Source organism: Syngnathus acus, chromosome 23, assembly GCF_901709675.1.
Source record: "Syngnathus acus chromosome 23, fSynAcu1.2, whole genome shotgun sequence".
NCBI classification, from domain to species: Eukaryota; Metazoa; Chordata; class Actinopteri; order Syngnathiformes; family Syngnathidae; genus Syngnathus; species Syngnathus acus.
Window position 1 is genome coordinate 1,930,366 of NC_051107.1, and position 22,246 is coordinate 1,952,611.

Genomic DNA, 22,246 nt, shown 5'->3' on the forward strand with positions numbered 1-22,246 from the left:
AGATCAACCAGCCAATCAGGAGGTGGGGGTGAGGGCGGGAGGGGCACTTTTCAGTTTCAGTTAAACTTTGACCCTGATTTTTCCCTAATGAAGTGGCCTGTAATTAGGTATACCTGTAAGTGGTGGTGTACCTAATGGAGTATCCGTGAGTGACGTCACAGATCAACCAGCCAATCAGGAGGTGGGGGTGAGGGCGGGTGGGGCACTTTGCACTTTCAGTTAAACCAGGGGTTTCGAACTCCAGACCTCGGGCGGCCGCGTTCCAATATTTTTTCCAAGTTACCCTCGTTAAACACACCTGCGTGAAAAGATTTGGTTCATTTTCACGTTCTGCAGGAGCCAAACTTTTCACACAGGTGCACTTAACGAGGGAATGTTTTTTTATGGTGACTGTGTTTTATTCTTGTACAAGATGAACATACAGTATAAGTGCAGCTGGAAACCACAAATAAATACATGCTGTCCTGATTGATGATAAGACTTGGAGGAAAGTGTTTTCATGAACATATTTGAGCAAATTTGCCAGGAGTGTCAAACTCCAGTCCTTGGGGGCCGCGTTCCAATATGTTTTCCAAGTTACCCTCGTTAAACACACCTGCGTGAAAAGATTTGGTTCATTTTCACATCCTGCAGGGGCCAAACTTTTCACACAGGTGCACTTAACGAGGGAATCTTGGAAAACATGTTGGAATGCGGCCCCGAGGACTAGAGCTTGACACCTGTGACATTTGACCATGATATTTCCCTAATAAAGTGGCCTGTTATTAGGTAAACCTGAAAATGGTGGTGTACCTAATGGAGTGTCCGATTGACGTCACAGATCAACCAGCCAATCAGGAGGTGGGGGTGTACCTAATAACAGGCCACTTCATTAGGGAAAAATCAGGGTCAAAGCTTAACTGAAACTGAAAAGTGCCCCACCCGCCCTCACCCCCACCTCCTGATTGGCTGTTTGATCTGTGACGTCACACGGACACGCCATTAGGTACACCATCACTTTCAGGTGCACCTAACAACAGGCCAGTTCCCTATTATTAGGTACACCTCATAAAGATGGTGTCTGTGAGTGACGTCACAAATAACTATACTCATTGCATTTGCTTTATATTCAATCTCGATCTAGTCGCGCGGGCAAATCAACTCATGATACAAGTTGAAGGAAAGGAGAGAAGCTCCAATTGCAATGCAATACTGCTCTCTTGTGGACCCTTGGAGCAACTACACCCATGTTGTGAAACAGGAGGGGGAAAAAAGACCAGGCTTTTTTTTCTATTTTACTTAAATGACCATGTATTTTTGTAAAAATGATGACTATGTATGTTGTAAGGCTTTTTGTAAAACAAAAAAAAAAGGATGAGGTTTTTTTTATTTAAAAAAAATGACAGTCTGGTAGAGTAAGCCTTTTTGTTTTCTAAAACGAAAAGTTGACTGTGTATAGTATGCCTTTTTTCCTCGAAAAAAATGACCATATATAGTGATGTTTTTTAGATGAATGACTAGGTATCATAAGGTGTTTTTTTTTTTAAGTAAAAAAATTACCATGGATTCAACGAGGTTTTTATGCCTCTGCTGTGTATGTGCTTCCTGCTCTTGTCCACCAGGTTGTGCTGAAGAACTAAGTTCCCGCAGCACTTTCACTCCCATCAAATGCTCGAGTACTACAAATACTGTGGTGTTTTGAGCATCCACTTATCAATGAGGCAACTTCAGAGCCATAGAATTCACCAAAGCATCTTTATTAGAACAGTACAGCAGATATGAAGGTCTCTGTAGCAAACATTCCCATCACAACACATTTGCAATAAATTAATAGAAGGTAAACATAATAAAAATATATCATGACAAAAGCAAATAGATATTTGAAGACACTCATCAATCATTACCAGAGCACGTTGATGTCAAAAACAGATTCACCAAAAATAAAGAAATCATTCAAACAATAGAAGCCTTAGGTCATATTTGAGTTGTTTACTGATGTCTTTTAATGTTGACGTTTTAAATGTGATTTATTTGGTTTTGCTTTCAGTCTGACTAAAATACATAAAAAAATGACGGTATTGAGAGAAAATAAATGAATAAAAATGGCTACATATTGAGAATATTCTTTCATATTATTTTAGATTTGGTTTCGAGCGCAAACATTCGCAAGAGCTCTGAGTTGGAAGGTGCGGCAAACATGAGAGATGGAAAAGTAAAAATAAAATCTGAGACCTTTTCACTGCTTTTCCTTGCATATTCAATAAAGTAGGAACAATAGTTCCACTGTAGCACCGCATCCTCACCAACACAGCCATATTTTTTGTTCCATTTTAATATATATATTTCATACAAATCTATAACCCAAATTTAGAAATCTTATTCACATGAAAAACTTTAATTTTATTTAAAAGCGATACCCCTAAGAAGCCCCTTGTAACCCTCACAATCACGGAAGATATTCAAGTACTTTTTAAATATGAATGCTCTTTAGGTTTGAATTAGAAAAAAAACTGCATTCAAACGAACAAAAACTCACCCTCCCCAAAAAATATTTTATAGAAAAATGATGCTTCCTTTGCGATAAAAATCTTGAAAATCTCCAAGAAGAAATGGATTGTTAATGTCCGGAGGTTCTAGCTAGCAATTAGCAAACCTCTCAAAAAGTGGCCAACGCGTCAGTTTTGAAAAGGTGCCCCCGTGCGAGGCCGTCCCACGACATGACAAGCCACGTTTGTCCTCCTCTGAGGAGGGAGGCCAGCGAGTGTGTGCGTCATTATTAAGAAGCAAGCGCCGGCTCCCTGTAGTAAGGTGTAGTGAACACGCGGCGTGTGTTAGAGCATTCTGTCATCAGTGCAACCTGCTCCAGCTGTGTAGCGGAACTCCTGCAGGTTGGAGACGCCGTGGAAGTGGACAAACGCGCCTGCCACCACCAGAATGTGGAACAACTGGTGAGAGTGGAACTGCAAAACAGTGGAAGATGTTACTTAACTCATTCAAGTCCATTGACGGCTATAGACGTCAAAGAACCATTTTAACTAATAAGACAGGAATTGTGAGACGTACCCAGATGTCACACTTGCCGGGGAAGAACCTCTCCGGGATACGAGCGGCGTACAGGCAGGCTCCGGTGATGTAAAGCGTGGCCATGAGGAAAAGCCAGCCTATCTGTCCCATGGTGGTGGCTCTGATGAGGCCCTCGCTGATGACGAAGTGGAGAGTGGGGACCACGCCGCTCAGCCCCAAGCCCACAAACACACCTGGGAAGAACACAGTTAGTTACACATCACGACAGCTCAGGAAAGACGGCGCCGTCCGTTACCTGCGCGGACCCCTCGGTATTGCGGCGTGGCGAAAAAGTCACACTGGGATACAATGATGGCGGACAGGCCCAGCACGCACACCACCAGCAGGTAGATGAAGCACGGCTGAGGAGAGCAGTAGAAGGAATAGTAGAGCCACGGTACGAACGAGCCCATGATCAGGAAGGCGATGCCGCTGTAGTCCAACCTGTTAAATGCGAGTTGTTCAACTTTGTTATTCATATATTTAAAAAAAAAAAAAAAACGTAATATTTGCTGTTCCACTTTAGCCAAAGTTTGAAATAAAAAAACACTGCAATTAAAAAAAAAATCAGTTAAATATTTGTGCTCCAACAACTATTCTAACAATCTGTCAATTATTTATCAAAGGAAAAGCAAATGTTTGTTAAATATCTTATTCTGATTCAACTCGACAGTCTGCTTTCATTGAGGACAAAAGAAAATTGTTGAGAGGCTGAAATGTGGAGGATTTTAGATCTCTAAAAAAAAAAAGTTTAGCAAAAGTAAGTATCAATTAATGTTATAATCGATTAGTTGCCGATTAATCATGTCGTGTCAAATACCGTAATTTTCGGACTATAAGTCGCGTTTTTTTTCATAGTTTGGGTGGGGGGGCGATTTATAATAACTTATTCACTTATATGTGAATTTTTTCAAAAATGTTCACAAAAAAAAAGTGAAACCGCGATAAACAAACCGCGATGTAGCAAGGGATTACTGCAATTTGAATTTCAAGTGACGTCAGCAGCGCGGCGGTTGTTTACAAAAAGGACAAAGATTGATCACGGGATGACGAAGATGACGAAGGGCCCCACGTACTACCGGCATCAGTAACGGTGGATGGGGCTCGGACATGGCTTTTACGCATGCCCGGTCCTACTCTACGGAGCTCTCTTTCACCTCCGTGGATAGAAGTCGGGGGCCGGCGCTTGGCCGGGTGGCTGTCCAGGGACGGTGGATGGGGCTCGGACATGGCTTTTACGCACGCCCGGTCCTACTCTACGGAGCTCTCTTTCACCTCCGTGGATAGAAGTCGGGGGCCGGCGCTCGGCCGGGTGGCTGTCCGGGGACGGTGGATGGGGCTCGGTCATGGCTTTTACGCACGCCCGGTCCTATTCTATGGATCTCTCTTCCACCTCTGTGGCTGGAAGTCCATGCCGCCACACGCCTGGAAGTTTGTTTTGTTAAATAAAGAGCCGTTTACCAAACCCACGTCTTTCCTTGTACTTTGTTAACGCTACAATATAGTTATATACTAGATCTGTGGATTAACGACGAGGCTGACGTCAGGGCGCACGCGCGGCATTGTTGACAAAGGACGAGGAATTTGATCGATGGATTTAATGATTTAGAGTGCACAGATGGTTTGATAATATTATTGCTTATATAATAGTTATCCATCCATCCATCCATTTTCTGAACCGCTTAGTCCCCACGGGGGTCGCGGGTATAATAGTTATTTGATATCTAATTTATATATTGTTATATGGGCCTGTGGAATATTTTGAAGTGCAAGCGCCGTCAGCGGCGCGCACCCATTGTTGACAAAGGACGATCGATGGATTTAATGAATTGGAGTGACACAGATGGTTTTATAAACGTTTTATTTATGTAATAGTTTTTTTAATAACTCTGAATGTTACGTCAGGCCCGTTCTCAGCTCTTCGTTTGTGTTTATGTCACGTTAGCATACCTATTGTTTAGCCTGTTGTTGCTCGTTCATGTCTGTTCTTGGTGTTGGATTTTGTCGAATAAATTTCCCCCCAAAATTCGAATTATACTCCGGAGCGATTTATATGGTTTTTTTCACGTTATTGTGCATTTTATGGCTAATGCGACCTATATTCCGGAGCGACTTTTAGTCCGAAAATTACGGTACGCCTTTTATGACGTGTCTTACTTGGAGAAGACCCTGGACACGCCCTCCGAATGGCAGTAGACTGTGTGGAAGAGCCACGAGAAGGACAGGCAGAGGATGGCGCCCAGGAAAAACATGCCGATAGCCACCTTCTCCTGGACCGGTGCCACGAACGACATGTTGGGTCGGAACATGTACATCAGGCCCAGGCAGAGGAAAAACAGGCAGCCTGGGAACGGGATGGACAACAGTAGAACCTTTTAGCATGTTGCCAAAGAATCACACGAGTCACAAGAGAAACGCATGAGCTACCGAGCAGATGTGTCCAGATGTTGCCTGTCTCGGTGTGGATCCTGAAGATGCTCCGGAAGCAGGCGCGGAAGGAAGGCATGGGCGGCCTGTGGCCGTGCACAAGGAAGTCGTTGTCCTTCAGCCAATCGGGGAGCACGTCGTGAGGGATGACGCGCCATCGGCCCTCCCACACCTAGTGACGCCAGACTTCATTGTAACTCGGACCAATCAGAAACGCAAGAATCGAGAAGAGTGTTAAGTTGACCTTGTGTACAAACTCCTCCATCTTCTCCATGGCGTGGTGAGCCTGAAGAAGCGGCGTCATTCCCATGAAGCCTTCGTCGCTACTCCTCTCTTCTCGCTCGCCCTTGACATCTTCCTCCTCTTGTATTCTCTCCTCGTCGCACGTCGGGAGGGACTGGGAAAAACAACAACACCAAGGTTCTGAGTTGATTCATTAATTGAGGGGGGACACTTTCATCGCACGTTTAACCGCAGCATATGTACACGCTCAGCATGTTTCCGGGCACGTCTCGTAAAGGTGATGAGACATGTCGTTAATTTGCCGTTAGTGTCACGTGTGCTCTGCGGCATTTTTGTTTATGTCCCGCGTGCTCACGAGCGCATGTAATAGAGGCGCACGCATGCTGCACTCCAGATGCTGCCAGTTGTCATTGGCTTGCTGTGAATAAACGGCGCGCACACGCGTGTGCGGGCTGATAATAGGACTGGATGTCCTCTAAAGCCATGCGCTAATACAGTCCAGTGCCGCAACGAAAAGTACAGCTGAAAATATTACAACACAATTACACAACAAGAAATTGTCTATCTGATTGAGTCATGGACAATAAACCGCACTCAAATTGACAACAACAGTCTTTTAAGCATCTTACATAATTCTTGAATTCCAACACATCATGCTGTCATATTTCGTGCTAACCCCCGCTAGACATACAAGAGGATCAGCTTAGGAGTTATCAGCGCATTTGCAGGCTCAACCCGAGTATGGCTGGCACCATAAGATCAATTAATTACTTTCACCATCAAGTGCTTAACATGAGCCTATCAGGTGCCCCAAGAGATAAACACGTAACTGTAAAATGTCTGTTGCAAAAAGGCAGAGTTTCATGACCCTTTTTTTGTGGCTCTACTAATGATAGACAAGCCTGCCAAATTCTATGTTGCTAAGTAGAACAGGGTTCAACACCATCTCCGAAGAACATAACATCTGAGGCAAAGGGAGTCACGTGACCATGAGGAGCCCATTGGACCAATGGAGGACGAGAGAGCAGCAACACAACCCGGAGCTTCACCCTTGTACAGTGTAACCTCCCCCCTACCGCCGCAACATGTGACTCACAACACTCCTCTGATGCAAAATAATAAAAAGCAGCTGGTGGCTGCTCAATTCTAACAAAGGTCTGTCTCAGGCTTAGCAATAATAGAGAAAGACTTGTACAATAGCGGGAAGTCAGGGGAAGCTCAAATGCACAAAAACAAACATTTGAAAAAAGGTTTCATGTGGAAAAACAGGATGTGCAGACATAAAATGCCAAGAATCTGGTTATTATATTAGTGTTAAATTACTTTTAAGCGTATAAATAAAGTCAATTTCAAAGTATATTTATTTGGTGGGAGGCATAATTTGGTGCCAAATGGGAAAGGAAAAAAACTTAATTGTTTAAGAGGCAGTTGTATTTAACATTTAAAGTACACTATATTTGCACTTTATGTACTTTCTAATAAATGAAATAGAAATAAGTTGTGTTAAGCGTCTAATTAACCTTGAGTTGAAAAAAACAACAACGTATTTTTTAAACAGTAAGAGTAGAATTATTCTTCAGGCCTTTTTTGTTATTCCTGTTAGCCAACTAGCATAGTCGCCTATGTCATATTTGGATTTTTAAGTTAGTCACGCTGAAATTGTTGATAAGAAACAAACAGCCTGAGGATTAAGATATATCATTTTTTATATTAGACAGAAATTAGCTAGTGTAGTTGCTCCGTATATCGTTAGCTGATTTGCATCGTTGCCTAGGTCGTATTTAAATGTTTTTGGATAACAACAATATCGCTAGCCATTAGTACCCAATCGGTTATTTCCCTGAGTTTCAGAATCTCCGAAATATAAATCCCACCGCAACAGGTGTGAAACAACCCAAACATGACACGCGACACATTTTAAAGTGCATCCGCAAGCGGTAAAAAATTCAACAGGTTTCTTTCGCCCTTTGTTGGGCGGCGTCCTCTCAGGTGTCAGTGTTGAATTACAGCAAGTAGATTCTTTTGAATTTTTTTCGCTGAGCAGGGAGGCAACTTTTCTATGACTACATTAAGTCAACAGGCAAAAATGAATGTGTCAGACATTTTACTTCATCCAAGTAAATCTTTCCAATTTACCCCATTGTGTGAGTGGCACAGATCGGTGCTGAGGTGTTCATTTGAAGAACCTGAGGTGAGTGCGGCGGAAGATCTCGCAGGCTCCGCCGCAGTGTGCTCTGCATGGCTGCAAGTTCTGTGTCTCAGCACGAAAGCCGGGCCGCCGGGCCCGCTCTCCTCTCCTTCGTCCAGCTTGAACCCGACTTCCACCCTGCGGACGCTTGGACTGAGCAGATGTGTGAATCTGCTAGGAAGCGCTCGGTTGCGGTTGGGCGCACACTCTGGATTTTGTGGATTGGACCTTGAAAGACAAAAACACAAAGAATTGTTTGAAGTATTTTTTTTAGGCACTTGTGACAATCAATTCCAAGAACAAATAACCCCCCGGACAACTGGAAACTTTTAAAGATTTCAGTTGTTCTCATCTTCATTACGGCGACTGCAAACCCGCGCCGGGTTCATTGCAAAGCCATTAATAACTACGATCGTCCTTGGCGCTATCGAGCCGTTGCATTGATTCGACACACCGATCAATAGCGGCACCACTTCGGAGTGAAAGTGATGGACACAACATTAGGTACACCTTAATCCTTTTTCTTGTTCTGTTTACAGGAGAGCGTCTAGATACCAAATGAGTAGTGTGTGTGTGTGTTCAGGAAAGACAAACAACATGAGTCATTACACTCGAGTGGTGGTGACACATTCGGTGACATTGTACCAACGGGCCATTAGGGGAAGGAAGATTTCACTCTCGGTGAAAAGCGAAGACAAAAAATAGGGCACAGGTCTGACTGAAGATATTGTACGTGGACCGCCATGAAAACACGACCTAATTCGCGCGTCTTATCTATATGAACACATTCTGCACTTTCAACATTGGACTCGCTGTCATGTGTCTTGTGTACATGACAAAAAAACACTTTACAACAGGGGCTTATTCGTTTGATATAATTAAATAGAATATAAAGAAATAAACAGCCTGCAGCCACCAGTGAGCAGTATAGAACTTAATGCATAGAAAAGAGACTTCTAAAACTGCATTAATATCTCACAACGCATATATACTTGAGTTTTCCACATCTTTGCCTTTTTCGGAAGAATTATTTGATATCAAATTGCTTGTCATGGTGAACCTTAACAGGCACTTACTTAATGATTGATCAATCGTACGGTTGCTGAGGACCCCGCAAGGTGCTGACACCGTGATGGAAACACGGCACAAACATGCAATGGCTGATAATGGATGAGTACAGGTGACATTTAAGGTGTCCTTCCGTTGCAATGGAGCGGGGAGACTTTTTTTTCCCACTGTCAGCAGCATTTTAGTGTTTTAAAGTGTTATTCGGGTGCTATTTTTATTTAATTGTGCAGGTCAATTTTAATTGGAACATTTTTTTTTTCACACATTAAAGTGTTCCATTTGTGTGTGTGTTTTTTTAAAATTAATATTATTTCATATTTAATCATTTGAATAGTCAACAATTTTAACATAAGCAGATGATGAATTGAACAGTTTGTATATCATGAAGTTCGTTGCAGCTCCTTTTGGAGCGACTTGTTCATGAAGACACAAAGAAAGAAGAGTTTCACAACTACTTTAAATGACACAGCAAGCTGCTGTACTATCTGTGCGCAAAAGTATTTAATTGTTTTGTCTTTTTATATGTTTTAACGAAATGTTTGAGTTCAAATATCCATTGCTAATGGTTACCCTGCCAATATAATTTTGCATTTTTTGCTAGCATTAAGCTAAGAGGACAGCAAAGCTATGTGGCTGTTTCAAGTTTTATGTCACTTGTGCCTACGACGCTACTGTTTTAACATTGGTGGTTGTTTTCCCAGAGAATCTTTTAGAATTTATGCGAACACAGATAATTTATTATGATCAACTACTTTGCATAAACTCAAATGGCGTTCTATTTGCAAATCCCGAGAAGCCAATTTGGAATTTGACATTGAGTTACTGCAGTCATTTCAGACACAATTAATATAGAAAGTACTTTCGCCTAGATGTTGTGTCCTGGAATAGTCTGCCATATGCGTGGCAAATAAGGTCGGTGGGGTTTTTTTGTGTGCTTTTTTTCTTCTCCAAAGCCACCGGGTGGTAAGTCAAAGATGGTCAGTGGTCACATGGCGATAAAAATAGTGTGCTCTGATGACAAGAGAGCCTAAAGCAAAGTTCTATATTAAGATATCAGAGCTGTCTTTTTTACACATCTGAGCGTGCTTTCAGCTAAAGCCACCGATTCAGTCTCTTTCATTACAATTCCCGAAAAAAAAAAAAAAAAAAGTGCTTCTGCTGTTCCCTTGAGAGTTACAAAAAGACTTTTGTGCACATATTGGGGTTGTGTGAAGGGAAGATTTGGTTGTAAGACTTTTGTGGGCCATTTTTTTCCTGTAATGACAGTCCACAGAGCAAACATTTCAGCATGGCTGCGTCATTACATAATTCAAAAATGTATAGCAGGGTGAGACTTGCACAGGGAGTTTTTTGTGTGTAACTCTATTGAATAAAATAAACGCCTGATTCCCTCATACAATATTTCCACAAAAATGAGATTGCCGGTTTCTTGAAGAGGGATTAAAAATGCGAAATGTGTTTGAACACGCCATGAAATATCCATGTGCTAATCTCATGCGAGACCAGACAAGTTGGCCGTGTTTGTGAGCGCGCTGACTAAAGTTCGAGACGAACAGGCTATCGGCTAGCCAGGTTATTAAATATTGACAGCGTGACTTCATCCTTGGCGAGAATGAGAACAAGAAAAAAAAAAAAAAAAACAGGGCGAGAGTACAAACAGAATAGTTATTTACTGCTGCACTGAAAATGACCGACTCAGTCACCTGCATACATTTTTATTGCGCAAGACTTTTTCATTATGTACTTACGCATACAACACGCATATTGCAAAAGGGAGGCCCACCGTTCCTCTGAATTCCTCTGGAAATAGTCAAGATGGACATCAGCCATGACAACACAAGGGAGACAATAGAAAAGCCCAAACACCAGAGACAGTCCTGTTTTTTGACAGCCAAGCTGAACTTTTTGTCTTCACACTTTACCCGCACACAAAGGAGCGTTCGTCGTCGGCATTACGTCACGCCTTAGTGAAAACCTGTAATTCCATGTGTGACGCGAGACGCCCTGCTCTCGTCGCAAAACTTGTGTAATAATACTAATAACAGCAATATTAACAACCATAACAAGAGTAAGAAAAACAGGCGCATCGAGAGGCAGCCCTCGGGTTTGTTTACACCAACCTAGCCAGCAGAGCTAGTTCGCTAACAAGGAAAAACACAACAAACTCCACAACTACTCTCGTGTTTCTTCTGACAGCTTCCCGTGTTCAAAGACCTTTATTAAAACAGCACAAATAGACTCAATATCACCAAAATAGGAGTGAAAATAACATCTCTTTCCCTGTCGATGGCTAGCTTGTGTTTAGTTGTGACAGCCCTCAACGCTAGCACTCGTAAAGTACCAAAATGAGGTATGTGTCCCAAACAATACACAAGACGGTGTTTTAAAAAGACAAAATTGTTTTGTCTTACCTCGTCCCAGTGTGTTTAGGTGAATTTCCTTTGTGGGAAGCACAGTTTGTCAGAGTTGTAACCGTGGATCCGCTCTGCTCCAGTCTCTGTTCTCTTACGACAGACCACACTCGGGGACGTCTTGTGCACTTGGGGGGAGGGGTTAAAGAGTGACGTGTAACTCACGAGAGGCAGTTAGCCAATCACGTGTACCGTAGTATGAGGCAAGCGGGCCAATCATTGTCTACCCGGAAAAGAAAATGACAAAACTTATTTTTGTAGTTTTCATTCAATAAATCGCTGTGAATGGAGAAAAGCAAAGTGAATTATTTTTTAATCTAAAAATAAAGTTTGGAAATACAATACATCTTTATTTATAAAGCGCTTTCGCAACAACAGTCGCCGTAATGAAGCGCTTTACAGAACATATATATAAAATACACATAAAACATTGGCCATAGAAATTTAACTATTCCTCCCATATGTCATATGAAGCGTGCATGACGTCACACGTCATGAAAAGTAAACAATCAGATGTAGAGTCCGCTGTCCCATTTAAACAAATGATAAAGTTGCTTCTTCTGTTTTTCAAGTGTCCCTCAAATTCTTTAATTAGGTCATAACAATATCTATATATGCTCCTAACATTTCCCCAGATCTCATTTTCACTCCAAGTACTACTACCCCATCCTGGCCACTAATCCTCCCACCTGCAACTGGATTATTTGCCCTAAACCTCAGCCTGGGTGTGTCACATTCATCGGCGTTGCCACCCACGGCACATTGTAGGTTGTGTGACTGTGATTGCATGCTGGTACAAATAGATTTTTTTGTAGTGACTTGTCTGTTTGTTTAGTTTCGCTAATCTGGTTCCATAAAAATCTAACCGTGCTAGCAAAAGCTGTCTTCAGGATCAGACGTTTTGCTTTTATCTTCTGCAGATAAAACAGTTATCAGAGCATTGATCATATCTAATCTCAACAGTGTTCTATTTTTTATTATATAATGGCACTTTTCTTGACCTTCACTTTGTGTAACAATATTTTGTTATTGCATCACATCTAAAATGACACTAAAATATCACTTTATATGCAGATGAGTTTGGGGAATGTGACCATTTTGCTTATACCGTACCAACTAGATAATAAATAAATGAAGCCGGATTTGGCTGGTAGTTTCTGGGGAGATTGAGTGAATAATTAACAATGGTCTCAAAATTCTTGGCAAAACAATGTATTGGGGGGAAAAAAAAGGGTTAACTCAAAATTTCAAGGCAACTAATTTCGATAAAATTTTGAGTTGGGCAATACAAAATTTATTGTGAATAATTGGCCTACCCGTGTTTCACAATTAAGAGTTTCATTGTATCTTGTATTGTCCTCCAACGTGAAACTATTTTTGCCATAAATATAATGATTTATATTTGTACATTTTTCCAAATTAGATTTATGTTTTAGCCTCAAAAGTACAAGAGGTTTTATTTTTTTTGCAGTGTACCTTTAGCTTTACATGCTAGCAAGGACTTGGCACCATCTTCGACCTCCCGCTGCTTATAAAATGTGGCCTGTGTTCACTTTTAATTCGCTTTTCATGGCGGTTACCCCCATGACAGCTTCATCATTAGACGTGATTGCGAGTGATGGCGCTTAACATTCATTTAGCGGCTTCAGTGAGCTCAACCTTGAACAGTACCTAAACATGCTAATAGGATAACCCCAAAAAGGTCAGAAATAATACACATTTTTATTCTAAATATATGGACTTCAATACAACACGTATATTTAGCTGCTTGGTGTATCCGAATGATTAGCATGTGAGCGAGCGAGCGAAAAACATGGCAGCTTTAACGGACCCAATTAGGATAAGAAGTGATGCAGACGTGGGCATTAACCTTTCAATTTAAAGTTCATCTTGCACATCCTGTGCAAGACTGAAAGTGTTGAATGGAAAAATAGACCTTATGAAAAACATGCAAATGAACACGCTTAACACATGAGCGATTATGTATTAGTCTAAAATAATTACTATAAGGGAATCTGAAATGGGGATCACACAGGAAATGTCAAATTTGCATTGCTTACGTGATTTTTTCTCGTGTTGAAGATTTAAATAGAATTTTCTGTGTCACAGAACCAGATGATTGAACACAGAAGACCGAAAAAATGTCCTGGTAATAAAAATTGTGAATAAAGCTCGTGTTAAATCCAGTTAATAGCAAGCTCACTGAGGTCATCAGCGCTTTCTGGGTTGTACCCCAAAACTGGGTCAAATTGTTGGCCCTATTTATTTATTAATTTATTTATTTATTGGGGAGAATTCATTTTGTTGAATTGTTTACATTCGAGAAACAAGGCTTTGTTGTACAACAAAGCTTCCAAAAAGCAGAACAAGAAACAAGGTGTCATTTTCCAAAGACTAGTTTATCAAAAGAATAAGTATAAAACATACAAAACAGGAAAAAAACCAGTAATAAAATATATACTTTCTCTTATGATCTAATTTTAAGTAGCACATAATAAATTGCAGTCCCTTCTGTTATTTCTTTTTTTTTGCCACACACACAGACGTTCATTTTTCCAGCCACTGGATTGAATTATGATTATCTACCAATTCTTTTCCACCATAGGCAACAAGCATTAATTTTGGAAGCAAGATGGCGAAGGCCCCCAAAAAGAAGACGTTAAGCTCGGTTGACTGTTCATTAGCATTCGAGTTGGAACGTCTTCTCGCCGCGGCGTCATCAATCTCGCTAATGGAGCTTTTTAGCCCCGGTGCCTTTTCCCCGCCAATGAAGGTCACGCCCGGTTGAGGCAAGATGGCGGCGACCGGGCGAAGCCTCGTTAACCGCTGTCGCTCGTCGGGTCGCGGGAGCTGCGAGCGCGCCGGGGAATTCCGCCGGTTAACGCGCAGACAAATGGACTGTTTAATGGAGTGTCCCCTTTTTCGTTGCGAGTATTTCGACGCTTAAGTGTGCCTTGAAGAATGATTCCCTTTTCCAGTCTTCCACAAGCCCTTCCTTCGTCTCGTAATATCCCGCAGGCCAGAATCAAAGGGGATGATGATGATCCAAAGCGTCTCTTTTTAAATAGTCTATTTATTATTTAGTTATATATTTTATTCATCGGAGTCACGCGTGAGCCTTCTTTTTTTCGGTTTGGGTCAGGAAAGCAGGAAAGTAGGCCTTAACCGAACCCGAAGCCGCTCGGGCCTCGCCTCCCCACTCCCCCGAAGGTTATTTACAGACGAACTGGTCGACCAATGAGGTGCAGCGCTTGCACTTGACGTAGCAGCACCAGTGGAACTTGCAGTGGCAGCGCTCGTGTTTATACGTCTTGAACTGGTCGTAGCCGCGGCCGCAGCACATCAGCTCGCAGCCGTCCATGCCCTCCGACGTTTTGTTGCACAGGCGGCCACGGGTGCCCAGCGAGCCCGTGGTTTCGTTGTGGAGGCAGTAGTCCGGGCTGGGGTCGATGTAGACCAGGTCCTCTGGGGTGGGCGGGTTGAAGCGCTTGTCCATTTGCTCTAGTTTGCCCTGATTGGACGAAATCATGCTTAGTGGACAATATATATAGTTTTTTTAAACAGATGTGCTGATCCGGTTACCCTTCGTCCGATGCGCATGGCGGCGGCGCTGTCGTACTTCTCCTTGAGGAACTCGCCTACGCGCCGGAAGTCGGCCAGTTGGAGCCAACATGTCTTCAGACTGCAGGAACCCGACACGCCGTGACACTTGCAGGCCACGTTGGCGAGGTTGTACACCGCCTGGGAGATTCATAGAAAAAAAACATGTGGTCGTCATCTCAACTGTGTCAGAGGTTCGAATACGAAGAAGAAAAGTTTTGAAACTTGAGTGTGGCTCAGAGAGGGTGGCAATGCTGCCCTCTTGTGGAGCCTGTGTGGAACTACAGTGGAAACGCCAATGAGGCCCTCAGTATGACTTGGGGCCCCACTCACACCATTTAATTAAAACAAAAACAAAAAATTAAGTAAATGTTATACATAGATAGATCGATTTTTTTAGTTATTTTACATTTTGAATATTTAAAATTTTCAATTGACATCACTCATCACGCACACAAAAAACTCTTCTGTGTTCTTTCTATGAGACTCACATCACTGGTTGTCCTCTCCTCGGGTTGCCTGATCCCAATTACCTTTTGACCTCTGTTAACCTTGGAACCCTGACACCCCCCCACCCAGTTTTGCAATCCCGCTCCTTCTCTACCCAGCAGGCATAGCAGTCGCCACCCTGCAATCTTGCCATCCAACCTTACAATGACATTTTTGTATATATTCTTCACTAGAGTTAGACAATGTGTTCTTTAATCTTTCCATATAAATAAATAGTCCGTTTTTATTACATACATTGCCAAAACATGTCTGGTAGTCTTACATATGAAGTCATGCTGTGTGCGGGTGTGTGTGCGTGCGTGTGCCTGTGTGTGTGTGTGTGCCTGTGTGTGTGTGTGTGTGTGTGTGTGTGTGTGTGTGTGTGTGTGTGTGTGTGTGTGTGTGTGTGTGTGTGTGTGTGTGTGTGTTATAAGTATCACACTGTGCTCTTTGGTGGGACATGCCTGCTGGGCTCAGTGACACGGTCAGTCATCCGTGATGGAGACACGGTCTTGTCAGGAACAATAGGTTGGGAGCCGTGTGTGTGTGCGCGTGTGTGTGTGTGTGTGTGTGTGTGTGTGTGTGTGTGTGTGTGTGTGTGTGTGTGTGCGAATGGTGTGAATGGTGAAAAGAAATCGGCCAAAAACATGAAATGAGGCTTCAAAATTAGACTTGTTTCAAATTGTGGGGGGGCGTGTCTGCTGAAGCCACGCCCACTTCAACTATCAACTGTCAATCAAATACCTGCTACCTCATCTAAAATGGTTCTTATAAAAATATATCCACTCGCCTGCCCGCCAGAGGAATTGATCGGCCCGCCGGTCACCCCTCCTCAAGTCTAGCTTGAAATCCATTATGGATTTCTACATTGTCATGCTTCAAAGGCAAGGATTTATCCACTCTGCTTGCAAAATTGATTAACTTGCATGCATCAAACTTTTTCTAACCGCTATTTCTCTCTTCCGAAGCGACATTGTTAGAGTTTGCTACGAAAAAATCATAGCAATGAAAGATAAATGTGTTCTCAGGGGAGGTTCGACTGAGAATGTACATTCAGTGTGTGTGTGTGTGTGTGTGTGTGTGTGTGTGTGTGTGCCGCCTCATTTGATTTGTGTCAAACGGAGACAGTGAGCCCCCGGTGTGTGCGCGCCAGTCTTTGAGAGTCGGGGGAGTGTGACCGAGGTCCATCGCTCAAGCCCCGCGTCCCAGCAGACGCTTGTAACACACACACACCTCCATGAGCACACACGTTGTCTGCTTTTGTGCACAAGTCAAATGAAGCTAAACGCTAACATACACACACACATATATATCGCGGCACGCCCCTGTCACCTCCACACAAAAGCGCCGTGGTTTGCCATGTTCAACCGAGCGGGACAAATCCCCAAACCAGCGTGTCGGGCTGAAAAAAAACGAGTCTTCCTCAGTTTTTTTCCCCTTCTTGTGTTTCATCTCTCTTCCGTTCTGATGGACAAGAAACAATGAAGGAGGAAAATGTGCATGTTCACTTGTCTCCGAGGGTTGCAGTATAATATTTGATGATTTATGAATTCACTTCCGATTTTTTCACTCTATATTATAATAAATAATGTTTTTTTTTTTTAAAACATTGCTCCTCAATTATTTTTTTAATACCCTCAAGAAGGAAGAAAAAAATATTTGGCGCCCCCCCCACTCTCTGCCCTTATTATAAATAGTATCATTTTTCTATAACTACCTTCTGCAGAGGATGTGTACTTTCAGACAAGGAGATCGCCACTGCCACCTATTGCAGTGGAGGTGCAACTACACTTTATTCTAGTACGGCAATAAAAAAAAACTAATGTATTTCAACAGGTGTCAGATTTTCAGTATTGGCAATTCTGGTCCCTGTACTAAGAAAAAAAAAACACCCTGCCATGTCAATTTGAATCCAATTAATTCATCCCTACGTGTACAACACTCATCCACTCCCTTATAGCCCCAGAGGGACCCTCACGGCACACAAGCTCACCAGGCCCTGACCTTTGACATCCGCCCTACACTCAAAACCAGGCTCACCGTTCTCTCGCGCAAATCAAATGCAAAGGGGCCGTGCACGCGAAACACACTCGGGGATCCGGTCTTATAAACAGCTTAGACAAACACATTCTCCTCATGCGCCATCCAGCGCCAAGCAGCAAATGGACCTTTTACGAGGCGGCACGGCGCTGGATGTGGAGCCTAATCAAAGGTGAAAGGTTGCTTTTAGTGCCGTTCTTGTCGGGGCTTCCCAAACAACTCCCATTGTCCCTTGGAAATGTTAGAAAACGGCCGGGCGAATGAGTCCGATATTCTCATGAACGACTTAACAAAAGTGAACAAAATGTCGCACTTGTTTATGTGTGTTCCCCTGCTGGAATGCGCATTGACCGGGTGACCTAGCTAAACTCCAAGGGCATTAGCAGTTCTACCATTTGGACCTTCCCAATAAATAACCTTGACACACACACACACACACACAGAAATACCGTCAGGTCAGGCAGACTGGGGCCACCTTGACGCGCCCACGCATTCCTGACCTACAAGGAGACGACACTCCAGATGTCTAAACTTGAAGCGTGACCAAATTGCGGGAAAAATACCTGTCGTCCCGCCTCGTTATTCTGCAGGTTCATCAGAGTGCGAGAGTGCTCGGTCGAGCCGCGGGGGAAGTTCTTCTCGCGCTCGCGGGCGTCCACGAACTCGCGGGCGAAGCGGTAGCCGTAGTGGACGTTGTCGCCGCAGCCGCCCCATAGCCAGTCACGGGGCAGGTCCCGGGGTCGTGCCGCTCGACTGCAGCCGCACGTGGATAGCTCGCCCTCGCGGCACGCCCGGCTGATGGCGTTGACCACGCCGGCGGCGCTGATGGCGTAGGTGAACGCAGTTTCCCTGGAGCCTGGAGGAGGGGGAGGGAGAATGTTAAATCCTAAAATGCTTGGGGGTAGATGTTTTTTTTTTTTTAATGAGACAAATAGCTATTAAAAATATGATACATACAGTAATGATACAATTAAATAGAATGTAAAGAAATGAACTTAAATTTTTACTGCAATTCAATGGACATGGTGCTGCTTCTGTTATTCACACCCTGGCCACCAGGGGGAGTACAATACATATAGACAGCACATATATAGGTCACAACTCCTCAGTAAACTGCAGTAATGTTAGTTTTTATATTATCTGTCTACATGTATTGCTCCACCATTTGTGTTACCAAATAGGTGCATATTTGTTTTTAGCAAATAACAGTAGTTAAATTTTTTTTTACCAATATGTGATGTCCACTGCATATTCAAACGCTGTATATTTGAATACCAAACTTGTTCAACCAAATCAAAGATTAATGCTAACATATAATGTGAAACGCAATAGACGGACTACTAATAATTAGCATTAATGGACCACATGACAACTGTTAGAAGATTCCGGTTCTTCCACAGCAAACTTTATGACCCTTTCTTTGTTAGGGCTGTAACAGTAAAGAAACCCAACCCCCAAGCCCGCTTTGACATAGGTAAAGCAGAGCATATTAAAGATTCCCAGACCCCACTTTGGAATACACAACATGAGTCCCGCATGTCCCATTGTGTGGATTTTAATCCACACAGCGTAGAACAAAGATGACGACTGGAAAGTAAGAGGTTAACTACTGCGTAACCCGGCAATTTACATGAGAAGAGCAAACGACTTACTGCTATTTCTTGTTGAACTTCACACTGCTGTGTTGCCTTTTTATTGGCTGACTATTTACATCTATCTTAATATAAGGAGTTTGCTATGCACAGTATAAATATGCACCATGTGTAACATTTGCATACTTAGGGTCATTTTAGGTGTTGTTGTTTTTTTAATATTAGCAGATTGCAATATTAATTGTGATTCAATTTTATTCTAAGTCATTAGAGATTACATAATCGTTGCGTAATTGCTGACTGTTCCTATTAAAGTGAGATCATGCTACCTTGACTGTAATTAGATGTAATTTCACGATGAAGAACCAATTTTAACTTGTATTGTCCTCCAACTTTGATAAAAGAAAAAACACTAACATAAAAAAGAAAAAAAAAACGAAGGCTGAGCGGAATTTATGACACCATGCAGTATCGATGCAACGCGCAATCCACACGCCAACTCGCCGCAGACGCGCGGCGCACATATTACCACGCGCGCACACATATAGATCGCCTTCTTTTTTTTTTATTGCAGACTTCAAATAGGCCAACTCCGGATCTGCCAGCTCTGTGTCAGCCTCATCAGCGCATTTCAAAAGCGCGTCGCCTGGGACAATGGAGCGACTAGCACCTCCATTTAAAGGTGGACATAGACGGACTGTCAATAGAGACTGAAGAGAACCGAGACGGCGACCAGCTTGCACCTCGCCTGCATGCCCCCGAGCGGATTTGACACGTACTTGTTGATGAGAGCGTTCCCACATTCCCGCTGGGAATTAAGACGCGCCCGTCCAACCGACAGCTCCAAAAAGTCCAGCAACTTTTTATGACAGTGGAGTCCCGCGGACACGTGATAGCTAATCGATTGTCTGCTCGACTGGATGTTTGCTCGATTTACAATAGCACTGTAAACGATTGTTTTTGCACATGATTTTACATAAAAAAATACCACCCCGAAAAAGTAGGAATAATAAAACAGTGACGATTTTATTAAATTTAAAGAAATCTACATTTTGTTGGCTGGGAAAATCCAGAAATTAATTTTTCATCATATAATCTGATTGTTTGAGTCATTGGCTGTTATGTAGCAACATTTCAAAGTAAAAACTTGCTTTTTTTTTTTTTATAAAGCTGCAGATAAAGGTAGATTTTGATAATAAGCCAATTTCTGGCCCAAAATGGACCCAACTGTCTGTTTTTATTGTACAAAACCATTTTAATGATGCACTCTTCAAACTGCTCCCTCACAAAAAAAAGGTCCAAATTTGGATCAAACAATGGACACCAAAAAAATTGAACAAATGGTTTGTTTTGTCCAAAACACAGAAAATTGGGTCATAATTAGACCCACTCACCACACTTCGATTTCTTGACTTTTTTAATGCAGCAGTTTTTAGTAAATTGTGGAAATAGACCCCTCCCCCCATAAAAAAAATTACGCAATGTGTTGTGTGTTATTTTTCTCCTGTGTCATAAATCATTCATCATTGAACAAGTATTTGGACAAAATTATGCATAATAGTCTTCAGACTAGACCACCTGAATCTTAAATACTCATCATAAAAAGACTTCATATACTTGAATGCACACTGCTAGTCCAAAAACATTGTTAAAAAAAAGGGGGGGAGGGTCCTTACCGATTTGCATGACACGCCCAAAGACGGACGTATTGTCCACCGTGCTGCAGTTCCACCTCCTCTGTCTAAACTGATACTGGCACTCCTTGATGCCCGTCTTGGCTCCGTCTCCGATGTACATCATGTGATCCTGGTAGAGCTGGCACAGCTTCCTCTGACCCTGAGTGGAAAAGACAAAAAAAAAAATCAATAAAACCCTTTTTGAAGCAGAATTATGAGTGACACAAACAGGAAGTTACCTGGGAAAGGCCGGACAGCTGACTGCATAGCGGCTGAGCACCGATGATGTACATCTCGGGCCTCTGGATGGGGGTCAGCGCCATTGACCTGAGACGAGCTAGTGCTTAGAACTTCAAAATATTTAAAAAAAAATTCCTCCTCTTGGCTATACCGTGAAGAACGCTAATATTTGCCAGGTGAACTTAACCTGCACATTTGCTTTGTTAGTCAAGAAGTGTGGACTATTGAAGGGCCAATGGGGGCTCAGACCCCCCCCCCCCCACACACACACACACTTAGGGCCATTTGGGGCTCCCCCAGGGTAAATATTGTGACAGAGCCCTCACATTTGTTCTGACAAAAAGTACCCCCCCCCCCTTCTGAAAACACACACAAACAGGCGCCTATGAATCAAATCTTGTCATTTAGCAACAAAATAAAACTGTGCGTAAAACTCGTGCGTAACGCCCGTTTTCACTCACCAAAAATGATTTATCGGAGCGCAATAAAACATACCAAAGAGTAACTCACCACCACGAGTTGGCGTCAACCAGCAACAACTGCGAAGTTCCGGTGAGGAGGGCGACCAGCAGCAAGAACAAGTGCCGAACCCCGAAACCCTTGGAGTCCATGATTCGTCGCCCGGTGCCGGGGAAAGTGCTGCGCTGTTGAGAAATGTACACGACTGTAATTCGTGTTTGAAAGTAGTCCAGGGAGCCAAAAAAAAAAAAAAATCCCTTTAAGTCAAGGGCAAGATAAGAAGCGTTACATCCAATCGAGATATACGTAAACTCACGTTGGTTTTACGCATTGAAAAGTCGCCAAAATGTCATCCAAACAACATAAATAAAACGAAAGCAACAATGTTGAAAGTGCGATGTTGATTAAAAAACATTTACAATAATAAAATTACAGATTTCTCCGCGTCCTATCGTTTTGCGGCCACTTCAGGGTCTCCCTCTCTCTTCCCCCTGAATCCTCACCCCCTATTCACCTCTGAACTACCCCCCCTCCCACCATATCCAATTCCCACCCATCTCCCCTCCCAGTTTTACGACCTGGCGTTGCGCGAGATTGGATGCAAAGTGGAAGGCAGGTTTGAATATTCCAAGCTGTTGTGGGCTTGGAATTCGTCTCTTGTCGTAAGTGATTTCAAGCTCCCAGAAACTGCAAAGAACTTCCCCTAAAGCCTTTTTGTCACAAATCGCTCGGGTGCGTCAAATTGCATCTGAAGTGAATGATGGGTTTGAA

General features: G+C 42.8%; 2 protein-coding genes across 2 annotated transcripts in view; both read right to left on the reverse strand.

Moving 5' to 3' along the window:
• Positions 1-1,715: 1,715 nt before the first annotated feature.
• On the reverse strand, positions 1,716-12,168 carry LOC119117535 (adiponectin receptor protein 2-like). Its single transcript, XM_037243873.1, has 9 exons — positions 12,069-12,168; positions 11,380-11,539; positions 7,849-8,128; positions 5,714-5,866; positions 5,470-5,641; positions 5,200-5,386; positions 3,299-3,486; positions 3,043-3,236; positions 1,716-2,939 (listed from the first exon to the last, which is right to left on the reverse strand). The coding sequence occupies exons 1-9, from the start codon at positions 12,166-12,168 to the stop codon at positions 2,811-2,813; spliced, it is 1,563 nt and encodes a 520-aa protein (XP_037099768.1). The 3' UTR covers positions 1,716-2,810.
• Positions 12,169-13,759: 1,591 nt separating this feature from the next.
• The window catches only part of wnt5b (wingless-type MMTV integration site family, member 5b), a 35,296-nt gene continuing 26,809 nt past the window's right edge, over positions 13,760-22,246 (reverse strand). Inside the window, exons 2-7 of the mRNA XM_037243549.1 lie at positions 21,527-21,660; positions 21,016-21,103; positions 20,777-20,936; positions 18,072-18,364; positions 14,962-15,120; positions 13,760-14,890 (exon numbers count right to left, since the gene is read on the reverse strand). Of these exons, the coding sequence (XP_037099444.1) occupies positions 14,591-14,890; positions 14,962-15,120; positions 18,072-18,364; positions 20,777-20,936; positions 21,016-21,103; positions 21,527-21,627 (1,101 nt within the window). The 5' untranslated portion in view covers positions 21,628-21,660 and the 3' untranslated portion in view covers positions 13,760-14,590. The remainder of the gene's footprint in view (positions 14,891-14,961; positions 15,121-18,071; positions 18,365-20,776; positions 20,937-21,015; positions 21,104-21,526; positions 21,661-22,246) is intronic.